General features: G+C 44.0%; 1 protein-coding gene across 1 annotated transcript in view; it reads right to left on the bottom strand.

The window, feature by feature from the left end:
- The window catches only part of kiaa0319l (KIAA0319-like ortholog), a 47,130-nt gene that overhangs the window by 29,103 nt on the left and 1,946 nt on the right, over positions 1–16,081 (bottom strand). The window contains exons 2-6 of the mRNA XM_061741100.1: positions 12,124–12,261; positions 8,583–8,689; positions 3,413–3,681; positions 2,993–3,079; positions 338–551 (exon numbers count right to left, since the gene is read on the bottom strand). Of these exons, the coding sequence (XP_061597084.1) occupies positions 338–551; positions 2,993–3,079; positions 3,413–3,681; positions 8,583–8,676 (664 nt within the window). The 5' untranslated portion in view covers positions 8,677–8,689; positions 12,124–12,261. The remainder of the gene's footprint in view (positions 1–337; positions 552–2,992; positions 3,080–3,412; positions 3,682–8,582; positions 8,690–12,123; positions 12,262–16,081) is intronic.

The following is a 16,081-nucleotide window of genomic DNA, read 5'->3' as shown; positions in this document are numbered from 1 at the left end:
TGGTAGCAGCCTTCATCGGTAGATGAAGGTCGCAGCTGCTCGCTGATTAGCAATGCTTCGTGCTTGGGCCATTTGGACCATTTGCCAACTCAAAACCAGTCCTGGTGTCAATTAACATAATTTCTGCTGGGAGTTTGGACATTTCAAAACAGGAGTCAATGGAGATTGACTATTTAAAAAAATAAATGTTAAAAACCTCTAGTGGTCAGTAAAGGCACTGCAAGTGGTCTTACTTTCTTGTTAATCAAAACTTCAAAAACTGGATGTTTTGACTTCCTGGATTATGTGAGAGTTGTAAATTGGTTGTAGACCCTTTGGTGACTCCACTGTCACTCACCAGACTCGGTTGGCGTCGTGGCAACAGCGACTGCCGTGGGGGTGCTGACATCAGCGCTGATGGAAGACACTGCGGGGTTGATAGTGCCGTTGACCGTCGAGTTCTGCTGGGACGGAGCAGCAGCTGCATCTGAACTCCCATTGGTGGACTGGCTGAGGTTCTTCTGGGCCGTCTGCTGAGGGACGGAGATGCTGGGAACCGTGGGGGCCGATTCCTGCACACACAGTTTAATTAATGCAGGACTCAGAATGCCAACAGTCTATCAACACTTTGATAAATTCTCAAAATAATGACCTAAAATTAGGGCTGCAACGATTCGTCGACGTTGTCGACAAAAATCGATAATCAAAATAGTCGACAATGAATTCCATTGTCGACAGTTGTCGCCAGACGTGTTTTTCCAATGGAGTGAGGCGTCTCACTTCAATACAATCTCTATCAAGTCGCGCATGCACAACAGCGTCTGAGCGCAGCTGCGGCTAATAAAACTTTGATAAAAAACAAAATAAAAAGTTTGGGAGCATTTTAGCCTCGATACGGTGAATAAAAAGATGACTTGCAAAGCCGACGTTGCTTTTCGCGGGAGCACGTCGGTAATGCATTTGAAGAGAAAGCACGTCTCTTCGAGTGCTGAACGAAACGGACTCGCCTTGGTAAGATATTAAGCGTATTTTGGCTTTAAAAGAAAGCGTTAGCGTTATGCCTGACAAAGTATTAAATTAAGTCAGATATTTGGAGAAACTGCGTTTAGTGTCTGTGGAGCATCTTGGAAGAGAGACGCACGCGGGACCGCAGTCTGTCAGCAGCATTCTCTCCCTCCACAGCAATGTAATGGCCAAGCGATTCATTTGTTAAATTAATTAGTTTCATTCTAAACTCTGTTTATTTTATGTTATTTATTTGTATTATTTGAGCCACTCACAGCTACTCTCGTTGCTATAACCTCAATCACATAATTGATGCAGCGCGAAAGGCGAAAAAAGGCTTGTGCGCTGATGACAATGATGGATTTGCATCTAACTTTCAGTCAGGTTCCTATGAACTGTCAATTATCCATCAAACTCCACAATGATCATGTTAACATTAAATCAGATAGATTTGTCTGGACTTTTCTCTTGCGGGACGGGAGAAGACACTAAATCAATGCATCTTTATTGTGCGCCGTGCGGGCATAAATTCATGAGTTTTGCGGGAGGGGCGGGAGTGGAACACACGTCGCAGGTGGTAATGGTCAGAAATGCAGCGGGAGCGGGAGGAAGAAAACTGTCCGCTATATCAGGGCTCTAGTGCCATCTTTCTTGTGTTTATTATCATTTGCCACATAATTAATGCAACCTCATACTAAATTTTATTTTTTTTTTACTAGTTATTCGATTAGTCGACTAATCGTTTCAATAGTCGGTGACTAGTCGACTATTAAAATAGTCGTTAGTTGCAGCCCTACCTAAAATCTGAAAAGAAAACTTTCTAGAGAACACCGGAGAACGACTGTCGTTGAGTTTACAGGAAAACCTTGTTGATCTAAACCATTATTAAGAATTCTGCAACCATTTTGGTTGTTTTGAATAGTGGATCATGGAGGCTCCTGTAAAGAGTCATCTCAAACCGCCCCCGCGCTGCTGTAATTGGTTTGGTACGCTTTGTGCTGGTCCTAATTGCTGTGAATGGGAGAGGAACCAGATCGGAAAAGAAATGTGGTGAGGAAAATGGGATTTATATAAAAAAAATAATAATTATGCTGAAGACCTGAACATGAAATCCAGGGTTGAAAAGAAGCGATCATGGGACAACTGATTGGATGAACACTAGATTGAGAGGTTAATCTTGAATTTACGTTGGACACAGAGGTACTGCTGGAACATCCGTACAAGTCCAATCAAATATCAGTGATCGCAATGTAGAGATCTCTTCGTCATGTCGCCCCCACTCTCCAGATCTGTATTCAGCAAGGAAGGTGCATCTCCAAACATTATGGGGTTCCACAGCCTCAAAGTCACCAGCAGGTCTCTAATCTAAAAGTCTCCGGTGTCGGACTGATGTTTCTGGCTTCCAATCGGCACTGAACACAACACGGTGCAATTAAACACCAACGCAAAACAAAGATTTGGATGTTTCCGTGGATCACACAGAGCCGTGCCGGCCTCGGTCAACGCTTGCATTTGGGACGCTACTGCTGCTGCAGGATTTGGACACGATCCAGCTTTCTTCCAGCTTTCTGAGAACAGAAACATGCCTCAAGGATGAATTTGTAACAGAGCCGTCCAGCAGGTCTCTGCCTCTAAAAGACCCTGGTCGAAAACCTGTTGGTATGTGTCTTTTCTTTGGTTGGCCTATAAGTTGACTGCGTTCTGACAAAGCGCCTCTGATGGGACAGTGGGAGTTTGCATAGGTAGTGAGCATGTTTGCAGACGATGAAGTCATTTTTACAGGAAGAAAAAGCATCTTTCCGCAGAACAAAGAGGGTTCAAACTCCCTCTGGAAACACCTATCAGCTCAAGGACATGACCAGCAAACAGTCTGGATCACAATCTGACTGAAAACTCATGCTATTATGGCTTTCAAGCTCTTTTTTCTTCCACAGCAGCAGAAATATACTTCTATAGAAATATTAAGATCAAGAAACTTCCCAAAATAACCGAAGTGTTGTCACGTTACCGTGTTGGTGAGCTGTCCTGGGTTCATTTTGTGGCCTCTTGCGAGCAGAGCGTGGCGACGACGTCTGCGCTTCGTTATGACGGGGCCCTTTGAGTGAAATTACAGAGGATGTTAGAGCAACAAAAACATTTTCAGATTTTAAATGTGTACACAAATCACCATGGAGAGTTTTATTTCTTGCTATATGGCAATCACACAGATGTACAGTCACTATGGCTGAGCCTCAACATTGATACCAGGTCCCTGGAAGGAAAGAAAATGACCCGTTTCCACTTGTACAGTCAGGATTTCTGGCTTTTTTCTGGTGTATCTGCACGTTTATAAAGTCAGAAAGTCTCAGGGTCCTCTTGGAAATGGTGCGCCCTTTTAAAAAGTAACATTTCTGATAATATTTTATTCAAATGTGTATTTATTGCACACCTTGGAGAGCAGCTGCAGGAGGCCAATCGACTCGTGGTGAGGTGGGGGCAGGGCGGAGATGGGGCACCCGCCCTTCTGTTGGCAGTTGAGGAGCACGCAGCGGCCACCGAGGCTCCACACGGCGTCGCAGCTCGGGTCCAAGCAGCACGACTCCCAGCACGTGGCACCACCTCGGCCAATCGCCAGCGGGTACCAGCCCATGCCAATGGTGCTGCTCCAATGGATTCCTAGAATGCCGCCAGTGACCCGGCACATTCCTGTTGCTGCATCTGGACCATGAAGGGGGGAAGGAGAACTGATCTCAACATGTTTTTATGCATACGGAAGTGTACAGCAGCTCAGAGTTAATGGATAGGTCATTTCCACTAGTACGTACTCGGCTCGGTTTCACTGGACTTTACTCTGTTTTAAAGGTTTTCCTCTAGGTGACAGTACCGGTTAGTACCTCCTTCTTTTGCACCTACTTGGCAGGGGGCCACTCAGAGTAGCGTCTCTGATGAGTCTTGAGAGCAACTCCTTCACAACCACCATATTTAAAACCCGGCAACAACAATGTCTACTTTACAACTAAACTTTGGTACAGCGAAAAATGGCAAGCAGACCTACTCCGTCGAGGAGGTCCACACGTTTCTGTGCCTCGTGGCCGACGACCGTATCCAGAGGGGGATTGATGGGGCAACGCGTTTCAGGTCGCCTTGCCTTGAAGGCCCCACCCACATTGAGGTGGTTCTGAACCGTAATGGAAAACGACTGAGACCGGGGTGAGTAGAATCCAGTCGAGTCGTGAACTGTATAATGGAAAGGGGGCTATAGTGGTGTTCCACAGGGCTCTGTACTTGGGCACATACTTATTTCTCTATACATCCTTCCATGAGCTACTATTATAAGGCAGCATACCATAAATATTCAGATGACTGTCAGATGAAACCAGGAAACGAAACCAGGAAACCAGCCGGATGGCAAACTGATAACTTCCTGCTACTGAACTCACATAAGACTGAAAAGACTGAGGTCTGCAGCTGGACCCCATTCTGAACAATACTGTATTTGTTTGGACTGCTCTTTAAGTTCTATATAAAATGTCTTGAGATTACTTTTGCGTGTGAATTGGAGATATACAAATAAAATTAAATGAACGTAATCTGCTTCTCACAATTCAAGATGTTTTCCGTCCATAATCATAATCTGGTCGGACTTTTAAAAAGGCAAATGAGGAGAAACTTTGTCCAAGCATTTGCCAGGAGACTGGCAAATGCTTGGACAAAGTTCAGAGAATCTGACAGGCAGCCACAGCCTGTCAGCAGAGAGGAAGTGAGGCTCTTCCTGCCAAATCAAGGCGCTGATTAAAACCCAAAGCACACAGCCAGCAGGACCCTACCCTCACACTCAGACCACATCTCATCCATATCAGCAGTACAAAGGAGCTGCCACAACTCGGACCTAAAACGTCGTTTTCAGATTCAACAGGCTCTGTACAACCATCCCCCACGACAGGACTGAGTGAGGAGGAATTAAAGAGCTCAGATTGTAGAGTAACAAAGGAAGAAATGGCAGCACTGGTGACGGGATGCTGAAGTCAGATATATTTGAAGATGAAGACGGTCAAAGAAAAACACAGCCTCAGAAGAAAAGTGAGGTAATGTTAGTTATTATCATGGACTAAGGTATGCAGCTTGGATCCAGAGCCAAGGAGTTGGGGTTGGGTGGAACTTTTTGCTTGGAAACCTTTGCGTGATGTAACAAAAGAGTTTGCTTGGTTCTCTTTCGCCAGTCTATGGTTCCCTGGGGAAACACTCCACAGGGGCACCTGGCAAGAAGACGCTATCTAGCAAGAATGCAAGGATGCAGAAAGACCAGGTAAACTCTACAGGAAGTGTGGAGCACATCTGGAAACATGCAGTAACATCCAGAAAATGATAACTGCAGCGCAGAGCAAAGACTGCAAATACTTCCTTACGTCTGTAACGGTGTGCATCATAACAATAACATTTGTTAACAAAATGCACAGGATCAGGTAGAAGTTTCTAAAACAAGAGCAGTGAAGGCCTCCATAGCATAAATCCCATTCAGCTGACTCTCAGAACCAGTTAGAACCCATTAGGCTGTAGTTCGGAGGACTCACCCTGGGCGGAGGGTCGGCGCTAACGGCAGCGGCAGAAGCCTGACCCTTTAGAAACTGGGATTGTTTTAAAGAACTTAATCTCTCCAGAATGCAGTTGTTTATGTTTCCACTGCACCCTAACGTACCAGGAAGTTTAGAGCCCCTTTGACTCTTTCACAGTAAAAGCTCCAGCTTGCTTCTGGCTGTTAGTGTGACAGAGCAGCAAGAGAAATGGCTTCATGCAGCCCAGGAGCATGCCGAGAGTGAAAGCTACCACACAGCGCTATTTACAAGACCAGTCTCCAAACTTTCCTTTTGGGTAAATATTATAGTTAAGGCTGCCTCAGAAGCCCCAACTCATCCCTTTATGGCGCTTTTTCACTAGTACTTTCTCAGCCCGACTCGACTTTGCGCTTTTCCACTAGGGGTCTAACGTGTCGAGTAGATACTTTTCTGTAATTACTCTGTAGAGGTGCTAAGCAGCTGAGTCGGCTGCATCTGACGTCATCACACTACAGGACACCGATTGGTTGGGGGGGTTGGAGTCAGACGCCTGAGTCAGGAGGTGGAAATCAGCGAAAGAGGAATGACCGATAAGCGATAAAGAACGACCAGATCTACCAGGAGCTCAGTCACTTCATAGCTGCTCGTGGCTCCCAACTGACTTTTCAGCGGCGCTGAGACAAACGCACATATATCATCTCCCCCAGGTTCTACATCTTTAGTGTTCTTGTCTTCTTCATTTAGATACACAATCAAGTAAGTCACAGCAGCTTCACTCCAACCCTCCTACTTCTCATCTGGGTATTGAAAAGAAACAAGGGCAAGGCAAGTCGAGTCGGGCTGAGTAGGTACTAGTGGAAAAGCGCCATTAATTATGCTACATGTCTCAGGTCTGCCCTAGGAGCAGGACATGCCCCCAACACCTCCCCAGAGAGGCATCCTAACCAGATGAACCACCCCAGCTGGTTCCTCTGGAGAAGCAGGGACTCTACCCTGAGTCCCGTATGAACGCTGGAGCTTCTCAGCTCATCTGGGAGGGAGCGTCCTGCCACCACCGGTTATGTCCAAAAAAGGAATGTTTTGTTGGACACGAGAATAACTGGTGCCATGTTTTTTCCTTTAAATATGTTTAAAGGTATGAAAACATTAAAAGTTCTCAGTTATAATTGCATAAATTGTCTATATTTCATTACTTTATATTAGGGCTGGGCGATATATCGAGATTTTAATATATATCGATATATTTTCAAACGCGATATGGTACGAGACAATGTCGTTTATATCGATTATTAAAAAAAAAAAAAAAATCTTTTTTTTTTTTTTTTTACGATTTTGATATAGCTTATTTTGTGACAAATTGACTTGAATGTTTTATTTGAGATTTGCACAAATGTTTTGTTATTTGCACAACTGTCAACCTCAGTGGAAAAGTCTGCCTGTTACTGTCTACATTGTATTAGTTGCACAGTGTATTTTAATTTAATATTTATGCAGGAAAGGGATATTTGTTTTATTTTATTCAAGAAGCATTTTTATTCTATATATGCAGGCATCTTATTTTTATTTCATTTGTTTTATACATTTTGATATTGTGCAAACCTCTGTTAATAAAGGAACCTGTGTGACATTTGGCACGAGGCTTTGACTTAAAACTGACTGTTTTTTTAAGGGTTTGCCTCAGAAAAAAATGAAGCTAACAGAGATGCTATGCTAATATGCTTTGGGGGAAACCCCAATTAAGGCACAGAAAAAATATCGATATATATATCGAGTATCGCCATTCAGCTAGAAAATATCGAGATATGACTTTTGGTCCATATCGCCCAGCCCTACTTTATATACTGTCTTGGGGTCACATTTGCATAAAATGCTAAAAACCAAATAAAACCGGTTTTAAATCAAAAATTTGAAACCGGAAAAGAATAAAACTAAAAACGGAATGTGTTAAAAAATAAAAGCGATTTCATACGTCTCTGTTTGCTGCCCTGGATCTGTTTGATAATTCTGCCCCACACGATGTGTCTGAAAGCAAAGTTATATCAGCATTCTGGGAGTTGATTGGTCCTTACAGCATCATTAGCTGCCAATACTTGCTGTTGAATCTCAATATAATACTAGTATTAATATGTTGCATTAACTACACAGTCATATAATTCATGCAACAGCTCAAAAAACAGTTTTAACAACACCAACCCAAATCGATATCGGAATCGACTCGGATCAAATAAAAACATCAAAAATCGATTCTGAATCTTAAGAATCGGAATCGAATCTTGACATTTTAATCGATCCCCAGCCCTGGGACAAACCACTTTGACGCCACCTCTAGGTTTCTGAATAAAAATAGAAATAGTGCTTCAGAGGCATCTCCATCCAGCTGCACGGCACCATGTTGGCACGACGAGCAGGTCTGAAAGCACCCAGCTCGCTGCACGTTAACCAGTTTATCTCTGCTGGTTTGACATTGCTGACTAACATTTATTCTGATCAAATCTGTCCCTCCTTTGAAAGAGGACAGGCAGACCTCAGTTAGGACTGGTGCTGCTGGATCTGCTGCTCAGTCATTGACTGGTGGTCCAGTTAAAAACGCACGTCCTGCCATGGCAACAGGCGAGCGTCACTGGGACTCCAAAAACTAGCGCACGACATACAACAACACACAAAAGCTCTACAGTTTGGCCCAGAGAGGATGGTTCCTTTGGCCTCTTCGGCCATCCGACCCCTCGACCCGTCTTCTTTGTTCTGAACACACAGAGGGCCATTGTCCTCCGTCCCCGCTGTAACGGGCTGAGCTGCAGAACACACATCCCTGCCTGCAGGCGCCGGCCTCAGATAAGAGGGCGGCAAGATAACTGACCGAAAACATCCAAGTGTGACAGTTGGTGGAGGATCCACACACATACACACACAGACAGACAGACACACACACACGCCCTGAGCAAGCAAAGGTGCGTGTGCTGTAAAGGTAACGGTGAGCGTGTGCAGGGATGTGGTTTTGTTTATCAGCTTTTGGTCCACTCTGGCCGTGTGTTTGAGTTTCAGAAGGGGAGTGTGGTTGTGCCTTACCTGTGGGCGGGGCCAGCAGACAGAAGTGGGTCAGTGGTAGCAGCAGCAGGTGGGGTGAGCTCCAGGTGAGCAGCTTCTCATGAGGACGGGACATTTTCCACAGGAACCTGCAGGGAGGGGCAGAGGCGGTCACCTGATGCTTCATCCACACACCAACCTGCAGAAGTACAGAACCCTGACGGTCTGGGCGTGCTCAGGCTCAGTCTCCTGCACCAGAGGCAGCTACAGGGGGTTTAATTCGGCAGTTCTTGTCCCGCCCACTTTTGGACCAACCGGGTATTACCAGGTATTCAGCCAGCTGTCTGAATAAAAGACTTTGAATAGACTCTTCACTTAATTGCACACAAAGGATTATTGCGCAAGTTAGGTAACCAATTGGACACAACAACCAAAACTACAGTAGAAATATGGAACCAGGTTGTTGAAAGATATACATTCGAGCAGAGAAGAAGATTCTGAGTTGGTTTGCATTTGATTCGAGGTTTGTACCTGGTATGCATGATAACGGGTTTAAACAATGGTCTAAAAAAAGGGATCAGAGTGATATGTACCGTGGTCGAACGGGGGAAGCTGCAGAGTTTTGAAAAGTTAAGGGATACATTTGGATTAGATGAACATGAACAATATCGATACCGACAAATTAGGGATTACTATGAATAGGAAATAAAAACTGACACTGATAATGAAGTTATTGATGTGTTTTTGAAAGCTTATGAAGGAAAAAAATGTAAAGTCATCTCAACCCTGTACAAAGATTTGCTATCATGCAGGAAAACTTCCTCTCTTTATATCAAAGAAAAATGGGGAAAAGAGTTGAGAGAACGAATAACTGAGGAGGAATGGTAATATTTGTAAAACGCAGTGCACGGCCACTAGCTCCAGGATCTGGAGAGAATTCAATTGGAAAATATGGTCAGATTTTTTATAACTCCAAACATTAGGAAGAAAACTGTTTGTAACCATGAGCCATGCTGGAGACTATGTGGACACATGGATGTGGCCCATATGCATGTTTTCTGGCCTTGCCAGAAGATAATAGGATATTGGGATAAAATATGGCGCGGTTTAAGAAAAATAATAGGATACGAGATTCCCAAATCTTGTAAGATAGTTTATTTGGGAAATTTGACAAGATATAATACAAAACGAGGATGAATATCTTGTTAAAGTTCTGCTATCGGCAAGTAAAAAAGCTATAACAAGGTTATGGTAAAAATCAGAACTACGACCGTGGGGCAGTGGCTGAGCACTGAGGAAGAAATATTTGCAATGGGAAAAAATGACAAACTACGACTACAAGAGACACAATTTCAGGAAAAATGGGAAAAATGGACAGATTATAGAGCACAGCAAGAGGACACCACCATCACCACTGGACAATAAGGACATTGATATGAGAATTATTGATTTGGGAAGTATCTAAAACCTGACACTGTAATTGTTGACGGAATTTTCATTAAAAACAATAAGTTTAAGAACAAAAAAAGAATGGACTCTTCACAAACCATGGGGGGGGGGGGGGGGGGTATGGGTACATCTGGGGGTACGGCTTGATTTCGTCTGCTCACCAAACAGGCCAGATGGAGGCTTTATCCCGGTGGATCATGTGATGTTTCAGTTTTTGTTTTTTTTTATTGCATAAATGTCTACATATCAGTTTTTTCTGTCCAGATGGGGTGCTGAGTGTACATAAATCAGAAATAAACTGAACTTTTTAGAATTTAGCAAATGGCTGCAATGAAACAAAGAGGGAAACAGTTCAAGGGGTCTGAATACTTCTCGTGCCCACGGTTTAATGAAAACAAGCTCATATTCAGACAAAAGTCCAACACAGCTGCTGCAGCGAAGGAGAGCCCACGTTGGAGAAAACTGCAGAGCGAGTGACTGTAGACGAGTTAAAATATTGAATGACTGTTTCACATGAATACAAATGACCGCAGATGTGCTGGATAATCACTGTCATGTAGACGCAACTGTGGACGACGAGGGCTGTAACACACATGAAACTGGAACGTGGCGGCTCGGTTCTCGGCAGTATCAGAGGAATGGTCCATTTGTGGATCGGACGCGTTTCTCGGTTCTACTTCACGGTTTACTGTAATAGAGCTGATTTTGTTCAGGAACCACATCGTTATGAGGAGAATGGACATGCAGATAAATAACATACAACTCTTAGGTATTAAGTGTGACGTGTGACCGTGCGTGATACTTGTGATGCAGAGAAGGACGGGGTCATATCGGCTGACTCTGGCCACAACAACCACCAGTCTCGAGTACCAGTCGGGATGATTCCACCACATTATACCCTCCGTTCAGGTCCCCAGTATACTTCATTCAGATGTGACATGTCATCGTTCAGACGTCTCTAAAACGCACGGTGGAAGATCGATTGTCTGATTAAGTTCAACTCGTTTCAGCTTCCTGAAGGGGAGACAAAGTAAGTTGAACCTGCTCTTGACCGGGTTTACTTCAGAGAGTCAGGGGGGTGGTAGTCTAGTGCAGTGTTTCCCAACCCTGGTCCTCAGGGCACACTGTCCTGCATGTCTTAGATGCTACCCTGCTTTCAGCACACCATGATACAAGTAGCTGTGTCAAAAACAGAGCTGAGCTTGATGACAAATTGGTGACGAATGTTAATTTGACTCAGGTGTGTTGGAGACATCTTAAACATGCAGGACAGTGTGCCCCGAGGACCAGGGTTGGGAAACACTGGTCTAGTGGCTACAGAGGTGGGATTGCCCCAGAATGGCAACCAAGGCCCCTGAGCAAGGCCTTAACCATAATTGCTCCATGGTGTGTGTCTCAGATGTAAGTCGCTTAGGATAAAAGCGTCTGCTATATGACAGTAGAAGTAGTACAAGTAGAAGTAGAAGTAGTAACAGACTCCCGAGTATGAGTTACCTCGCTTTCTGAATCCGGCTCAACTGAACTGAAACACTCCATCGGGGTGAAGTAACCTTATGGCACTTTTCCACTAGTACCTACTCAGCTCGACTCGCCTCGGTTTGTCACTTTTCCACTAGGGGTCTAACGTGCCGAGTAGATACTTTTTCTTTAACTACTCTGCCGAGGTTCTAAGTGGCTGAGTCGGCTGCATCTGACGTCATCACACTACAGGGCACCGATTGGTCGGGCGGTTGGCCAATCAGCCTGGTAGGACTGTATGGCTTCGAGCCCTCTCTTGTGCTTCTCGATGGTGTTTCGCCTCGCCGCTTGAAGCCTCCCTTGTTTTAATTTTATATTGAATACAAGCAGCAGATATATCAACTCATCCATGTTCTCCGTCTTACTTCTTCGTTTATATCGCACAATCAAATACGTCACAGCAGCTTTGCTCCAACCCGCCTACTTCTGGTCCGGGTATTGAAACGAAACGAGGGCAAGTTGAGGCGACTCGAGTCGGGCCGAGTAGGTACTTGTGGAAAAGTGCCATTAGATTCAGGTTCAGCATACTCAGAGTTTCGACGTAACCCGCTTTGGCGGGCATTAGAGAGCAGAGGCTGCAGCCGGCCACCGTCAGCGTTGTTACCCACGTCCTTACCTGGCAATGGGAGAAGAGCTGTGGGAGGAGGAGTTAGGTTGGCAGCAAGGTGCTGCGGGCCGACGGGTCAAGACGAGTCAACGCCAGCACTCTGAGGAAGAGATCCAACATGGCCGCTTCAGCAGCTCCAGCACAAGCCTGAAGAGGAAAACACATTTGAACAATTAATTTACTTTATATGCTCAAATTCAGCTGTTACTGATGACAAGACTCAACTTCATGGCTGTGCAACGCCACAAACCGACAGCTGGTGAGCGTCTCAGACATAAAGGCACCTGAGCAGAGCTGATTCTTGTTAAACCAACAGGGAAGTGAAAGAATATAAAACCCACTTTTTTTTTTCATTTGCGAATTCATACGCCAATAATCCCCAGAGAGAAACAATGTTGTTGCAGTGGGGATTTTTAAGTTATATACTGCCTATAAGAGAGCTAAATAAAATGTTTAAATAAACAGATCATCAGAAATGCGTTAGAGTTGTGTTAGTCAGCTGTTTCTGTTTCTCCATCTCCAGATGAAACATCTTAGAACGTAACACCATTAGCCTCTGCCTCTGTCTCTGTGATTGTCAAGATCTCAGTCGATGCAGGAAAGAAAAACAGCACCGGCCAGCCCTCAGGTTTCCTCAGCCTCCTGGACCACCGACAGCTCAGCTCTCAGTCTTTTTAAGAAATCCTTTCCTTTGAGTGGCTTGAACAAGCGGCTTGCTTGGATGCACTGATGAATAAATGTTGGTGGCTCCTCTTCTCAGCCAGTGGCACCTGTCAGTGGTGGGTTTGTTTAAAGCAGCCAGCTCGCTCAGGCTCTCTCTGCTGTGAAACCTCCTCCCTCACAGTTTCCTCTGGACGCTGCTGAGGACAATCACCTTACTCTAGTTAAAGACACTCTATGTAGCGGTGGCCCCTCAGACCACAAGGGGGCATTTAGATCTGCTGGGGTGACAAAAGACCACCTGACAACAATGCCCTAATGAGTGGAGACGTCCCTGCATGTCCCTTCTCTTCAGCACTAGAGGAGGTAGTCATTAAGCGAGCAACCTTAAAAAGGTGTAAGGGATGGGTCAGACTCTTTGGTGAAGTGAAATATTATACCAAACAGTCTCCCAGCCGACAGAGTTTATCTTTCAGTATAAGTGAATCCAGCAGGGAGCAACATCTGTGCTAAGTGCAGAGCGTAACGGAAGATGAAGGAAATAGTTTCCCAGGGAGAGAGAATGAAGTGCCAAAATTCTTAAAGGTGTCTAATCCATCAGAGGTAAAGACATCGCTCAGAACGAGGAGGTTTTCACCAGACCAGGAAGAAAAAAAACAAGATTTGAATCCTGTTTAGTTTAAGTAATGTTAAAGTTATCTGCTCATGTCTCTTTTTCGTTGTGGTCACTTTAAGAAACTCGGGGACGAACTAGAGGGAGGGTCGTGTGACTACAAATCAGGTAGTAAGAGAGCTGAAGAGGAGCGGTTGGTTTTGTTTCATCTGAGTCCAGCAACATCTGTTTGATTTGATTTATTTGCACATTTTTGAAAGAAGAAAAGAAAAAAAATGCAATGGAATGCATGTATGGAATGTTATCTCTTTGATAGCATTGTGGGTATTAGGGATGTTAACAATTCATCGATTTTAGATTAATTGTCGATAAGAAAATACTCGATTAAATTAATCAATTAACAGTTAATCTGTGTTTTGTCATTGGGCTGTGTTCCGTGAATGTAATGCTGATTTAATGTCTCGGCGCGCTACACTGCCAAGAAAGCAGAGCTGAAAACACGGCTAGCCACAAAAAAAGTAGCTCTGACAACAGATTGTTGGACTTCCTTAGCAACAGAAAGCTACATCATAATAACATGCCACTACATACAAATTCAAAACAGTGACATTTTCATTTAAAACAGATTTTCTTTTAACTTTTTCACAGTTATATAGGCTAGTCCTACTAATTTTATTTTACTGTGTGTGTCACCGCCATTGTTGTCATGTTTGTGTCAATAAATATTTGACTAAGGAATATAATATGCCTTATTGATTCTGTATGTCATAAAACTATTTTTTGTTAGACCTTATTGAGGGATACTCAGATTTAAATGAAATACGCCGGTTATCAGTTAATCATTAAATCGATTGATAAGGTAATCAATTAATAAATTAATCAATAATTAGCGTTCCTAGTGGGTATGTTTCAATTGGTTTTGTTGTTATCTACAATTGCAGATCATTATTTTTGACATGCTTTGAAGTTTGATGCTAAAATGAACTAGATAATTACGACTCTGTCACTGGCCACTGCAAGTCCATGTGAGCGTCATAACAAGTAGGAAATGAGCAGAAATTGATTACATGTAAGGGTAATTATTTAATATATGAAATATGTTAAAACCAAGTCCAGTATTCATTATATTTTTGCACTAATGTCCTAGTTTTACCTTCCCTCGCAACGTCAATAAACCTGTGGACAAAGAGACAAATGTCTTGATGTCAGGAAGGAGTTTATCTGACTGTCTATGCACAGCAAGTGTAATGAAGGCAGCCCACCAGTTGAGAGGTGAATACTGCTGTGATACTGTATGATAAAGTTTAATAACAGTTTCAAGATATGAAGCAATGTTTGATTATTTTTAGGACGTATCTTAAAGTTCTGTCGTCTCCTATCCCTGCTATCAGCAAAAAAAAACAAAAAAAAACAGTCAAAGTGACCTCGGACTCTCATCAGTCATCTCCCTTCTTCCAGAAATTGGAGGTCGCTCTCGGAGCTACAGTGGATGTCATGACTGGGGCGACTAAAAGGCCAGAGAAAGCAGGTCTGGAAATATCCGTAACCACAAGTTAGCTGTTCTAGCTTGATTGGTTTAGCTTGTGCTAAAATATGACGCTAACTAATGTTATTTCAGATGTTGCTTCATTAACAACACCTGAAACCAGTGCTGCCTGAGCCGTCATGAGGCCTAGCCGGGCACCCTCAGATCCTAGCTTGCTGGTCCTGGACACAGTTGCCTGTGGGCTGACTGAGCCAGCAGCAAGCTGGGAGACCCTGCTACAGGAGGAGGGAGGTGAGGAGCTAGAGCCAGTCCAGCTGGCCTCTATATAGGGGTGAAGGTGGTGGTTTCTTTGCTCTGCTTCATCCCCAAACACTTCCAGACTAACCCAGACCCGGTCTGTGTGGTTTCTCGGTACACTTAACAGCGCAGGGCTGCAAAGTTGGATATATTAACATGGTATTCAATGGAGACCCACTAAGGTTTAGAGCCAGCCGCGAGTGGCCTTCTTTGTCCTTGTTAGCCTCAAAGAGGAAAATCAGATTGACTCAGGCAGCCATGAGGTCTAGAGTAGAGGAGGGACCCTTACATTGATGGAAGACCAGATCAACCTGACCGCTTGTGCACATAGACTGTATAAAACTGTAGTGTTTGTTGCAAAGACAAGGGGCCCCAGCATAGAGATGCACCGATCGATCGGCAACCGATCGGTATCGGCCCGATAATGCCCCTATCGGTTTTGATGGGAAATCGGAAAATAATAGTCCAAAGCAGGCCAATCAGATGACGTTTACAACAACACGTTAGCTGCGTAAGCTGCTTGGATCCACGGTATGCGCTGCCACGTTGTAAATATTTCACTGATGAAATCCCATCGGAGTTATACCAGACTATATACAGTCACATCACAAGCCTTATGCAGGACGACAGTTGTGTCAGTCGCTTCACGAGTGACATTTGGAGTTCTAGTGTGAAGAGCTTCACCCACAAGAGTTTCCTCACACGCAGCAGATGCTATCGCTAAAGCTTTCACAAAGCTTAATAATTCAAAATGAATTCTTATTTTAAGATTTATTTATTTTTCCTCTGGAAAACTGAGGTTTATAGTTTACAACTTGTATCAACTTTTAGAGAGTGACATGTCTGCTGTTGTGTGTGTTGGTGCACTGCACATATTGTGTTGTACATAATTATTGCCACAGGAAAGCTTA

Source organism: Cololabis saira, chromosome 15, assembly GCF_033807715.1.
Source record: "Cololabis saira isolate AMF1-May2022 chromosome 15, fColSai1.1, whole genome shotgun sequence".
NCBI classification, from domain to species: Eukaryota; Metazoa; Chordata; class Actinopteri; order Beloniformes; family Belonidae; genus Cololabis; species Cololabis saira.
Note: the sequence above shows the minus strand (reverse complement) of the source record. Positions and strands in the feature narration are given on the sequence as shown.